General features: G+C 41.8%; 1 protein-coding gene across 1 annotated transcript; it reads right to left on the bottom strand.

Moving 5' to 3' along the window:
- Positions 1-11,756: 11,756 nt before the first annotated feature.
- On the bottom strand, positions 11,757-14,165 carry LOC108618559 (uncharacterized). The gene has a single exon (XM_018014617.2). The coding sequence runs from the start codon at positions 13,116-13,118 to the stop codon at positions 12,093-12,095; it is 1,026 nt and encodes a 341-aa protein (XP_017870106.1). The 5' UTR covers positions 13,119-14,165; the 3' UTR covers positions 11,757-12,092.
- Between the last annotated feature and the right edge of the window lie 312 nt (positions 14,166-14,477).

Genomic DNA, 14,477 nt, shown 5'->3' with positions numbered 1-14,477 from the left:
CGCCGCAACATTTGATCGAGACGACAAATGTAGATTATAAGAGGTCTCACCTCATGTCTTGGCAAATCGACAAATCGACAAATTTACGACCTTTCAATATACCCATCAACTAGAGATAGATCTAAGTGAAGATCAGCACAGCATTCAGCTCATGCAAATCAGTTATGGTTGAGCCAACCGAATGTTTTTCTAGAACAAACTCAAAACTGAGAATGAAATATGAATGTTAATGAAGTACATTTTCAGGAATCCATGTTCAAATATATACTAGAAAACTCGATCCGCTAGGTTATTACTTTTGAGGCCTAAATATATATATATATATATATATTCCAACATAGATCATATAACATATAGCCAAATATTCCTTGAACTTAGCCATGAACGTATTATTCTTATGCAATGAACGTCTGTCTGTCCGTCCGGGTTTCGCTTTCTTCGCCTATTCATCCGATAGTCCTCACATTTGGCCGTCTTGCTCTACTCTTCATGCGGATATATTAGCTATAAATTAGCTGTGTTCTTTTTTAGGCGTGGCAGTACGAAACGGAATATATCCGTTACTGATTTTGACACTATTGAAGCATCTTCAAATTGGGTATGGACTAAAAAAAACTGAAGTAAAAAACTGGACCTACGTCACATTAACTACATGGCAATCCGGTAAAAGCTTTATCTACTACAGTTTTATATCTTACGGTTGAATGCCAAAAAACTGCATATAGACGAATCATATGGTTTCTGAATGACCTCCTACAGACCTTGAATTTGAAATATAAACTCGAATATTTCATCTCCAGATACGATTTTCAGGAAATATTTGTCAATTTATTATCATTTTTATAGCGAAATTCCGAAATCGGAAGTTGACGCTAAGGTTGACCAAGTCATTTTCACATTCATCACACCAATGTCTTAATTTCCACAAAATGAATGACGAATTAGAATCTGATATATACTAAAATTAAAATAAATCATACCTTTAAAAGCTATGGATTGATTCACTCTAAGACTAACTCAAATATCCACTTAATAAACACCGCCCCTGACTTTTATCTTTTATCGACCTATAATTTATGTAGTCTATATATAACGTAATAGAATTTAAATTACAATAAAAACTGCTTATATGATTTATTCTACATAATTGGAACTTAAATAACTTCCTAGAGATTTGAGCCTTGATCTCGTATATTTCATTCCCAGATACAATTTTCAAGGATTTATTTATCATTGAAGAGAAACTATATCATATTAATTTTAAAAACGCAATTCTAAAATCTAAATTTGATGTTAGTGTTGATCAAGTCATCGTCATATATACACAAAATCTTAAGTTCTCCAGAATGAATGACGAGCTAAAATCGATCATATAAAAACAAAATAGCCATAAATATCTACTTAACAAACACCGTCTCCAACTCTCCTCTAGCTGCTCGACCTATAACTTATGTAGTCCATCCATAACGTAATAGAATTCAAATTACATATTTAATATTTAAGGACTAGCAATTTGGAAATCTCTTTGAGCTCAATGATATCCAAGGATCTATCTGAAAGAAATTCATTAAAGACGTCGAGCTCAAGTTGTTATATTATGCATCGCATTGTGGACATATCATAAACCGATAGAGCGCCCTTTAAATGCCCATTGTAATATTCGCTTTGTAGGTTGTGTGTGGCTGTCATGTAAGTTTTGTATATGCTGAAGGCGTGTCAGTTGGTCGAACGGTGGCAAGGCGCGATCTTTATCTCAAGTGTTGGTGCTGGCATGAGGGAACGACGGCAGCAAAGCAGGACGGCAGGAAGGGTTCGTACGGGGGCGCTGACAATTGACGGTACTTTCGAAATTTATGTGGCTCTAACTTGGACTGGGCAAATGGTTAAGAACTAGGAACTGGGAGCTCGGCCAGATGTTGCCACTGCGAACTGGTTCCGCTTGTTGAAGTTTTAATTTAATTTACATAAATTTCATTGCTGGCTGCTCAAAGAACTAATAAAGAAAGACTTGAGCGACGCTCAAGGCTTGAGCTGTGACTCCGACTCCGACGTCGACGCCGACGTCGACGTCGACATTGACTCTCAATTGTCGCAATGGACATTGCAGTTCAACTGTTATGCTAATTATTGTGGCTGCTGCTGGCGGTGGTGGCATATGCGGCTTGTGGCATGCCACTTGAGGCGTGCGCTTGCGCAAAACGCCCGCGCCCTCACCGCGAGCTGCGCGAAACCAAACGAAAATGAAAATGAAAATGCAAATGCTAATGCTAATGCTAATGCAAATGCAAATGAGGCCGAAGGGTGCGACAATAACTGTAATTAAAAGCGACCATTGTTGCGGTCAGTTGACCAGCATGTGGCACGCTGTACGCTGCACGCTGCACACTGCACGTTACACGTTGCACGTTGCGCGTTGCGCATACCACGTGCCGCATGACCCTGGCCCGGCCCGGCGTCGGCATTTGTTTTGTTGAATGCCCCCGCACAAAAGATGAAAAGTGTAACGCGGACAAGCCAACGTTTTAGATTATCGCGCCGCACAACAAACAGCGCAATCAAAAAGCAAAATTGAAGAGAACAAGTCCATATAGGGCACTCATAGGAGTGGAATAGGCGTTGCTTGTCCACTCAATGCAATTAGCTGTGGGCTGGCCGACCGAGCCACAGCCGCAACAAAGGACTCGACGGCAATTGCAATGCCAATGCCAAAGGCAATGCCAATGGCAATGGCAATGGCGAAAGCAGCTGCCTTTCGGATTGAGATGATCTATGAGCTAGATAAAGATTGAAAAAGATCTACACACACTGAAACGACTCCACGCAGATCTTTACAAATCTATAGCATAAGAAACAGATCTATATAGATTGCTGCAGGTCAAAACGGATTGAAATAGATCTACGTTGGTTAGTTTCGACAAGAAACGAAATACAATTATACTAATCGAAGCAGATATATAAAGAAATAACTGTAATCGAAGCAAATATTCACAAATCAGATGAGATCTGAGAATATTGGAATAGAAGAGAATCGAATGTGAAAACTATGTTCCAAGGATCTATAGAAATCTGTGGAATTGTAGATAGATCTACGATGTAATTAATAGATGACAAATTATATATACAAACTTAAAGAAATTCGAAATCAAAATCGACGTTTAGAAAATATAAGCAGATCGGAATAGATATAAGTAAAGCAAAATAGTTGACAACGCTGTATAAATATCGAAACGACTATCGCAAATTAGAAATTAAGTGGATCTGGCAAATGAAAACTGTTTGTAACAGAAGAAAATATATATAAAAAAATCGAGAAGCTCTGAGAACCATACTTAAAGATAGAAATAGAAATCATAACAGATCCATGCTGAGCTAATAGATAGATTTAGATAACAGCAGAACAAACCTGAACCACACAAATCAGAATTTACTTCTGCAGATCTATATAGATATTCGATATATTTCATAGAATAGTACTTTATTATAATACTAAAAAGAAACTCTGTGTAGTGAATAAATTAAATTTAAAATATTTTGTATTATTACATATAAATATTTTTGACCATTATAAACATGTTTAATTTTTTTTTTTTTTTTTTTCAATCTAAAAAAAATCAATAAAACAAGCAAGGCAACTTTCCCTCATCTAAAATGCAATCTAAGTTTATAGAATTTTGGAATTGTATTAAAAAATAAAATAATTAAAGAAACAGAAATTTATTATTTTTAAGTCTGATACCAAAAATAATAACAGACGATCAACTTATTCTAAGATAAATAAAAATAGATGAAAACAATTTCTGTACAATTTCAAGTGAGTTTTTCAACAAGAAATTGACTTAATAAGCATTATTAAAAAGAACTCAATAATTCTGGCAATAAAACTCAATTGATAGGCAATAGTTGGGAAAGTTCTCAAAACAGAATGATCAATGGAGTTTGACAGCATATGAATTGTCATTATTATACATTAAAGTATTATATAGAGCGCAGCTCTCATATCAAATAGACTTGGCAGACAGCTGCCGATCTATGAGTGAGCGATGTCAGATCTTGCGCAAATCCATGGGCACGTCTTGGGCTTGGGCTTAGGCTTGGGCTTGGACTGCGGTTGTGCCTGTAGCTGTCGCTCCGGCTGGGGCTTTGCTTCGTGAGGATATTCGAGACGGTTCATTTGGCAGCATTCTCATTGTGGACTGAGGCGAACGCTTTGTTTGTCTAACAAAGAATGGCAAAAACAAACCCTCCACAAATGCCCAGGGACAATGGGAAAACGCAACTTTTTGCAAGGGTTTTTCCTGCGATTCTCTCTCTTTCTGCGGTTAGCTGACAGCGAATTTCCCTTTTTGCGTAATTTCTCACTTTTCTTGCTATTTTTTTGGCAACATTTTTCGACACTTTTTGCCGAACAAGAGAAATCGTTTTTGTTGCGCCTTTTGTGTGTTGGTTTTTCCTTTATCTATTTTATTTCATTTTGTTGTTGTTGTTGTTCAATTCTTCATTCTTTTTGTGGCTTTTCAACAGTTTTTTTTTTTCGATTTTTTGCAGTCGAGCTCATTAGCCGAGCGCCGTTTAATTTGTCATGGTGGCAGAATCGACTCTCATTAGCCGCGACCAGTTGACAGCCTGGCCAATCAACGATAAATGAATGAACTGCCTAGCCAAGCCAAGCCAAACCAGACAAGAAAAAGTTGATTTAAAACATCGAGCTGCTACAGATCCTGCGCAGATCCTCAGCAACAGCCGCGCATCACGTGCGTCCAATTATAATAGGAGAGCGAGAGAGGGCTAGGGGGAGGGGAGATATGTAACTGAAGCTGGCTACAGAAATTAGCCCAAAGCATTGCCAAAGCACACACACACACACACACACATGCGTATTTATAAGCTGTGTGGCATGCAACGAGTTAAGTGCCCCGCGCCGCTTTTAATAGCGCATAAATTAACATAAACGACGTCGGCTTTATTTTTCTATATATTTTTTTTTTGTTGCTTTGTTTTGGCATTGACATTGCGCGAGTCGCATGTAAATAGCGAGTGCTAAGTGCCCATACCCAAATCCCAGTCACGGGGTGGCCAACCCTCTCCCTCTCCTCACTCTCACTACCCTCTCTCTCTCTCTCTCTCTCTCTCTGTCTCTCTGTCTTTGTCGCACTCTCGCTCTAGCATGCACCCACTGCGGTTTTTGTTTGCCCATCAGATAGAAATCAGCATTGCATGCGCCGTCGGCCCTCTTTCAGCTTAGCGCCTCAAACTTGCGCTGACTTACCCCAGAGCCGGTGCAGTGCCTGTACTCTATATCAGATATCCCGTAGCTGGAATGTCCTGTACAGCATGTGACCCGTGGACCGGGGACCGGAGACCGTGGACCTTGCCCCGTGGCAACAGGGAGAAGCACTCGCGCAGGCGCGTCTGCACTTTCCACCCATCGAGTGGGCCCCGCCTTGTTGCACAGTGGGAAAACGTGTTTGAGCACCTTACAGTGGTATTCGAGGTTCAACTATGTGTTTTTAAACTGCGTGTGTGTGTGTGTGTGTGTGTGTGTGTGTGTGTGTGCGTGTGGCTGCATACCCGCTATCCAACACATCCGCTATATCAACAAATTCTTCACTTTTGGTATTCATGTCTATCGTTTAAAATCGTTTTGCACTATTTATCGATATATGCTCGATAAAAAGTTAAACACATTCTCATGAACATTAAAATACATTAAGTTGTTGACACCAAGCATGAAATTATTATTTTTCGATAACTTATCGGTCTATCAAAATGTTAGATTTATCAATATATGCATTATTATATATATTTACTTTATATTCATAGTTTTTGTTACTGCCTTTTAATAAAATCCCAGAAAATTATTGTACTATTCTGATAAGCTATCGATAATTCGATATGCATTTAGCATGCATTTATACAATCGATTATTACATAATGAATATTATATTTATATTTCTTTTAATTTCTTGCAATTCCAAATTTGTATATATTTTATAATGAGAATATAACTTAATTCGATAGCATATGGATTAATTCAATTATGTTCATTTTAACTATGTATGTATATGTATACATTTATGTATGATTTCCTCAACTGCAATTTAGATGCGATCCTACATACTTCTTCGATACAACTTTATCGATTTTTTCATATGCTGTACATCTATTGAATCTATTTGGCTCCTGTTACTGTTTATTCACCGTACTTTTTGACACCCTCGTCCACTGTGCGTCGGCGCAACAGCAAAATGCTTACGCAAAAAAAAAAAAAAAAAAAAAAAAAACCGCTTTGGCTTCATTAGGCGATTAACGCTGCAGTCGACGTCGACGTTGCAGGGGCGTTTCGCTGCCATTCAACTGGGAGACGCGCTGCTCACTTAATACGCGGCGCAGCAAGTCAAGTGCGAATCATGTCAATCAGAGCGCGAGTCGCGTCACGCGTGGCCGTTAAAAAGTTGTGAGTGTGTGTGTGTATGTGTGTGTGGGGAGAGAGAACAATAGAGGCAGACAGAGAGAGAGCGATGCGTATGTGTGCGTGAGTGAGAGGGCGACCCGTTGCTAGATGACAAAATGACAGGCAAATGTCAGACGTTTTGCTGAAACGTTTAAGCTGCGCCACTGCGTCGCTTGTTCACTTCACTGCACACACACACACACACACACACGTACACACACTTCTATATAGCGCATAAGTAGTTGTCGAACTGAACTACTTTTTTTTGTCCCTAAAGTGTTTGTTTTTCCACGCAGCAACAACAGAAATAAAATGTAAATTTTCACCCAATTCTCGAGCTCGAGCTCTAGTTCGAGCTGGCACGCGTGTAATCGCCCGGAAGCGTACTCTAAAGCGCCCCCTCCTCCCAGCCGCTGCGCGTTAACCCCAAAAAACCCAAACCCAAACCCGAATCCAATCCCAACCCACTCCACCCCATCGTCGACTCAACCCTGCGCAGGCGCCGCGGCGCAAATGTAAAATATGAATGAGGAACAAATTTGAATGCGAATGGGCAGAAGGCAACAAAATGTGGCAGCAACTACACCCTATGTAATATTACAGCGGGGTTGCAAGTTGAAAAAGCTTTGCAACTTGGCTGCAACACAGCCATATCTCTCTTTGTCTTTTTCTCTCTCTCTGTCTCTCTCTCTCTCTGTCTCTGTCTCTCGCTCTGTCTCTGGGTGTAAATTTGCATTGACTTTTGCAACATTGAACACGCCTCGATGTGGCAACATGACCAGCTGCTGGGCACGCGCAACGCGCTAGCCAACTGTCATGCCACACACACACACACACACATAAAAGTTGCAACGTCATTGTGGCACACATGAAGTATATGTCAGACTGTGTGTGTGTGTGTGTGTGTTGACTTTTGGTGTGGCAACAACTGCCCACTCATCAAGAAGAACAGCCTCTGGCCTCTGCACGGCAGCTGACGTGGCAACAAGCACACATTACGTTGCAACGTGCAACGTGCAACGCGCGACGCGCGACGCTCTACGTGCTACGTGCAGCGGGCACTAAGCTAATTAGCTAAACGCGCTGAAAATTTGCAAAGCGCCGCCGGCAGCGCAGCGGTTGCCAAATGCAACAGCAGCAACAGCAACAGCAGCAGCAGCAACAGCAACAGCAGCAACAGCAGCAGCAGCAACTGTGGCAGCGTCCTGCATGCAACCCTTTTCATCTAGTTTCTGCCTTTGGAAAATTTGTTTATCATTAACAGATTTTATATTTTTTTTTGGGGCGCAGGCAGCAATGAAAATGAAAATGCAAACGAAAACGAAAATGAATTATAATTACACTGAAGCTGAGGCTGAGGCTGAGGCTGAGCTACCCTTGCCACAATTTCGCTCACTCGAATATACCCTAACCTAATGGGGTATTTGCATGATGTGGCAAAGCGTGCAGCGTATCTGCTAGATGCCCATAAATATAACCTATTTGTAGACAGCAGTCTAAACTAACTAAAAAATTAAAATAAACTAAAATATTTATTTCATTATTTTAAATTGTACACACAAATTAAAAAGAATATAATATTGGTGTTTAATATATGTATATCTCAATATATATATATTACGATAATACTACAAATTTAATGCATTTCAATTTTATGGCACTTAATAAAATAATATTGATATTATATTCATTCAATATGAATACATATATTTACTATAGATTCTATGTATATTAAATATGTTAAAAATATAAATACATATCAACATATCTTTATAGATTAAAGACATTAGATAAATGGATAGCATGACTACATTTATTTTTATAATTCTTATTATATTATAGATTAATTTTATATTATGACATGATATTATATACATATATTATTGATTTTATTCATTCAATATTGATTCCTGTTTGCCTAATTTACCTATTATAAGTTCTCACCTGCAATTCACAAGATGAAATACACTTACATATATAGAATATTATATTATCTAGCTATTTTATTATATATTACGCTTTCAATTAATTAAATATTATTCTCTAAATACATATATATTTAGATATATATATATTCATTTTATTCACTTATATTAATATTCATATCATTTATCATTCATCAATCTACTCTAAGTTAGGGTATTCATTGTGCGATCAATTGAATTCAACAGGAGTTCCTTTGATGATTCGGGTGTTACGTTGCGGGGGGATTTGAATATTAATGGTTTTTTGTTGCTGATGCTGTTGTTGGTGCTGCTGTTGCTGTTGCTGTTGCTGTAAGTTGTTGCCACATAGGCATGCCACACGCGGCGCTTGAGCCTGTGGATTTTGGAAATCTTTTGGCATTGTTTGCATAACATTTGGCAATTATTGCTACATCCTTGCTGACAGTGAGCACGACGGAGAGACAGGCCAGGTTGCCAGGATGCGCTTTAAGCCGGCTTAGGCCAAGCAGGAAGCGGAGCAGCAGCAAATGTCAACTCTTAACGAGAGTGCGAGTGCATGTGCGTGTGTGTGTGTGTGTGTGCGTGTGTGTGTGTGTGATAGAGTGTGGAGAGTGGGGGGAATGCGTAGACACGCTCTCTCAGCTGGCAGTCGCCTGAAGCAAAAGTTTGTGAAAAGATCAAAGCAAAGGCAGTCGAACTAAATGAGGTGAAGGCAGTAGATGAGGAGGGGGGGCAGACGCAAATTCTTAAAGGCAAAAGGTTCCAATGCCTGCGGCGTGTTTGTCAATCGAAAGGTGTGCGCGAAGATCGCGAGTTGGCATCTGCCAAAATCCACAGCTCAGTCAGTCAGTCACTCAGTCAATCAGTCAGTCACTCAGTCAGTCGGCTGGCAATCTGTGCAGCAGTTTGACTCGCCTCAGGCTGCTGTGGCAAGGGCACTTCCTTTGCGGCCAGCTGTTGATTAACTGCATAATGAGAATGCCAGAGCTGAAGCATGTCCTTGGCATTCACTTACCTTCCGCACAATTTCGTCATTGTTGTCAATCATTTGCATATTCCACAACGACTTTTGAAACATATTTTGAAAATATCCATTGAAGCTCTTCAATATTTGTTCTATGAAATCTGGAATAGATTCGATTCAAATCACAGCATTTGCTGTTTCTCTTTTTGCAGCATTCGCAAACGTGTCGCGAGTGATTTATACCTAATTATGAAGGTTTATTATTTTTAAGTCTATTATTTTAAGCCTATTGGGTTTCGTAGAGTTTGTATAATATTAAATATATACATATATGTATTGTATATCTGTATATACAATAAGTTTTTATTAAACTCTATAGAAATTAAACAAGAGCATTCCCGAGTTTTATTGAGTTGATTTTAGTATCACAATATTTTCGATTGATAATTTTTATTGGAATAACTTCAACGCTTCGTCAGCTGTGAGCAGAGTGAGTAGAGAATCTACAACCCCCCGCACCATCCCCACCCTCCATCATATACAACAAAATTTATCACATTTACAAGCAATTAATAACATTTTTATCGATTAGACAAGGAGACAAACAATAAAGTGAAGAATGAAAATAAAGAAAATGTGAATAGCGGAAGTGCGATGAGTTAAAGAAAATTTAAATTTTCCTTCTTAAAGGGTTAAGGCGTGTCAGTATATGTGTGTGGGGGTGTGGCTGTCAGCGATAATAAAAAAAATTAGTTGAACGATGCGGGTGAGCACAGCTGGCAGCAAGTGCAACCTGCAGCGGGAACAGAGCCAGAGGGAAAGAGGAAGAGGAGGAGGAACTCGGAGGAACTCGGTTACCGGGAAACGTCTAGAGCCAAATATAATAAAAATAATTCAATTAACGCGCGTCCGTCCGCTCAGCGGCTAAATGGGCAACAAATTAGAGCCAAACCCACAAGAATGTGAGAGAGCCTGATGACAGGTCGACAGGGTCAGACGGCAGAGGCAGTGGCAGAGGCAACCTGTGCGCTGGCTATGGATTAAGCGGGCCGTTGCGGGTTTTTCACAGAAGCCCAACAACATCAACAAGAACAACAACAAAAACAACCTGTACCCTCTGCGAGCCGCACTCAAAATGAATTACAGTGCGAAAAAAGGACGCACGCTCCGAAGGGCGTCAAAGTGTTAACAAGTGTTATGTCAAAGACTCGACTGCTGTCGCACGAGCTACGCCACAGCAGCAGCAAGAACGAGCGAGAGACAGAGAGAAACGGATCGAAGAGAGGATCACAGTTTGGCTGGCAGCTGTTGCCGCTGCGTGCCAGCACACAATGGGGGCGTGGTGCGTGCTGTGCTGTCCCGTTTGATCTCGTTCGGACTACCTGCTGCTGTTTTGAGCGCACCAAGCAAAGCAAATCACTTGGTCAAGCAACAGCTACAGCTAAAACAACAGCAACGACAACAGCAACAATAACAACAAAGCAAAAACAACAACGACAACAAAAACCGCAAAACATAACGTTGCGACAGCTGAAATAGCTCGCTCACCAATGGCAGCGCAGCTTTAGCTCTCCAAAAATTAAAGAGCAACTCCGCTATTATGTTATTTGCAAGCTAAGCTTGTGCGCACTCTTATACGCTTTGCATGCTATTTTTATCAGCCTATAGCTAAAGCAATCCGTACTTATACTATTTGTCAAGCAAGCGCACGCTTCTCTACTTTACTTCTCTTGCGTCGTTCGACTAGCAAGTGCAATTGACATGTGAGCAGTGTGTGTGTTGAGCTTCAATGTATAAGCGTTAGTGTAAGTGTAGAAAAGATGAGGGGAAAGCAAATGAACATATTTCCATATTTGCACGCTTTAAGTTAGATTCTTGTAGGTATACGTATAAGTCTATTGCACATACACACATTATCATATTCTACTTATACATGCACACTCTAACTTATACATGCTATACTTTGCTCTTATTGTAGTTGTATTTATACCTACGCGCATTCCAGTTATGCTAGAGCACTCTAACTCATACTCTTATAATTGTACTTATACTTACTTACATTGCAGTTGAAATTTGCATACTCCAGCTTATACTTTTATACGCAGTTATACTCATGCTTACAAACGTATACTCTTACGTGCACCTACTTAATGTAGTTACACTTACACTTACGCTTATTCCATATGAAGTTTCGCTGAAAACATTGGAAATCGATTTCAGCTCTTACCCAATCTCAGAGCACCCACTAGAAACTGTTCATATACTGGAATAACCTTAATAGTTATTTTCGTATACTTAATGCAACTTTGTATGCGTGGACATAGCATACTTATTTGCATACCCATAACGGTACAGCTCACACTGGAAAGCAAGCTTATGAAATATATATGAAAAAATTTATTTTTGATTGTAGCGTTTTATTATTATATAAAAAAAAAAAGTTGTTTAAAAAAATAGTTTTCGCTTAAATATAAATATAAATAAATATATAGATGTATAAAAAAATTGTTTTACAAAAACTACATAACAGCAGTGCCAAAAAAATTAACTTAAATTCTAATTTATGTACAAAGCTGAAGTTAAGGAAAAAAAAAGAATTAATTTATGAACTTAAGAACTAAATAAGCGTCATAGTTAAGCGTTTTCCCCCGTTTGTCAGCGTTGGCTCTCAATCTCTCTCTCTCTCTTTCTCGCACACTCTCTCCCTCTCTCTCTCTCTTTCTTTCTTTCATCAAACGTAGATGGAGGGCAGCGCTAGGCCCACCTCGAAATAGTTGCGCGCGTCCACCTTGAGGCGTTTGGGCGGCGTCTCCACGCTCGCCGCTGGCACCGGCTGCCTCTCTCGCCTCTCTCGACACCGTTTCAGTGGGCGCACAGGCGTGGGCGTGGCCAGGCAGAAGGTATCGGAATGATTGGGCACATGCAACTGCGGCGTCGGCAGCTGCACCAGCACGCTGTGGGACACCGGCTCCGGAGTGGCGGGCAGCGGCAACAGGGCAAAGCTCAAGTCGCTGGCCGGATCATCGCCGGGCGCATACGAGGGCGACAATATGACCATCGATTGGGCGTCCGGCTGCTGCTGCGGCTGCTGCTGCTGCTTGAGCAGCGTGCGCCGGCGCAGGTTGAAGGATTTGCGCGGCTTCTTCTTCTGGCTGCAGGGATCCGGCTTGCAGGCCGAGTCGAGTATCGCATCGATCAGCCTGTCCAGCGTCTGGTCGCCCATGTTGGTCGAGGGCTGTGGCGTGACTGGGCGTGGCGCTGCCTGAACTGGAACACGCGCCTGCTTTGCCGGCTGCTCCACTGGCTGCTCCATGGTGGCCAGAAAGTCGGCCTCCAGCTTGCGCTTCTTCAGCTGCTCCATGTAGCGCGGCTGCTCCAGAAACGGATCGAGCGGCAGCAGGCCGCGCAGCGCCAAGTGCTGTCCGCTCGGCAGGCTGGGCGAGTACTCCTCCTCGTAGCGCGGCAACGTGGCTGCATAGCGCACCGACTGCACCACCCGACGTCCATGCTGCTGCTGCTGCTGCTCCGACTCCGTCTCTGGCGTCAAGTTGCGTATGTCGCTCAGTGGCGCCAACACGAGCGGACTGTTCCGCAGCCGAGCCAATGGCTGTGGCGTCGAGCTGTTGTAGCCCGCACTGGGCACGTTCTCCTTGTTGGCTATCGTGGCGCGTCGCTGCCGGCGCTGACGTCGGGCCGCTCGCAGCTCCGGCGCAGGCAGCTCGTGCAATCGCTGTGTCGATGCTGTCCACTTGAGCATGTCGCTATTTTGTTCTATGTCTTTGTGTGTGTGTGTGTGCTCCTCGATCTATGTTCAGAACTCTCTGCTCTGATCTGCACTCTGCACTCTGCTCTTCTCCTTACGGCGTTCGCTGACAAACTGAATCGGTTCGGGGTAGCGGGCTGCCTTTTATACTCGCTCTGCGGCCAGGCGCTAGGGGTTGTTGCGCAAGCGCACCCCGCACCCCGCACCCCGTCGCGAGCAATTGGTATTACGCTCACTCTTTACTTTGTCTCTCTCTCCCATTTCAACTCTCTTGCCGTCGTCCTCCACTGGCACGTGAGACTAGTCTAAGCTCCACATTCCGGCCCACTTGAATTCCTTAAAACTGAATTCACTATACTGCATTGGATTCCACGGTTCGGCTTAGTCTCAACTAAAGTACACGTAGTTCATCTTATTTTATATAATGACGTATCCATATCCCATATCATTTATTTCTTGTGCAGCCCCATATGTAGATTCTAGAAATCTATTCATTTTTGCTTAGTCTGAAGCTTCCAGCATCGTTTTCGTCCTATTATCCTAAGCTTGGCTCTCTCCCTCTTTCTTTCTCTGTATCTTTCTAACGACACACACTCTATTTCTCTCTCTCTCTCTCTCTCTCTCTCTCTCTCTCTCTCTTGCTTTACCTTTTTCTCTAACTCTCATTCTGTCGTTCTCGTTCTCTTTCTCTATCTTCCTCTCTCTGTCTCACTCTCTCTCTCTCTCTTGCCTTTAAGCTTTTATCCCCATAGCCCCCATATTCTCTTCATTCTCTCTCTGTCTCGCACTCTCTATCTCTCCATCTCTATCTTTCACTTTCTTTAATTCTGGAAGCTTCAAGTGAACGTTGGATCAATTTCACTTGGCGCTTCAGTTTTGTATTCACTTATGGTGTCCATAGACTTAGTCTTATTTTCTTTCCCACAGGACGTCGTATGCGTCCCTAGGCACGCCCAAATGAGGTCTAGATCTCTATCGGCGATCTCTTAGTTATTAAATTTGCTTTTGCCCTCAAGGAAGTGATCGTCATTGTCGCTTTAGTTACTGGGCTTCCTAGCTTGCCCTACCCCTACCCCTACACCTACCCCTAACCCCTACCCCCATCGCGGGCCAATTTGAATGTCGCTTAGGGGTCGACTGGCTGACTTTATAGCAACAGGCTCTGCTGTTGACACTTGCCAGCCAAGCAAGCCAGGTACGTTAATTAGTTCGGCTCACAGGTTGCACAACTTCCTGTGTCTCTCCTGCTAATATTATCGTGCATTAATTGCGGCTCTTTAGCGACCACTAACACAGATACTTTAATTGAAATTTGAAATTGAAAATGTGTGCAACTTCCGCAGGAAACATTTG

Source organism: Drosophila arizonae, chromosome X, assembly GCF_054131065.1.
Source record: "Drosophila arizonae isolate 15081-1271.41 chromosome X, UAZ_ARI_1.0, whole genome shotgun sequence".
In the NCBI taxonomy this organism is placed as follows: domain Eukaryota; kingdom Metazoa; phylum Arthropoda; class Insecta; order Diptera; family Drosophilidae; genus Drosophila; species Drosophila arizonae.
Note: the sequence above shows the minus strand (reverse complement) of the source record. Positions and strands in the feature narration are given on the sequence as shown.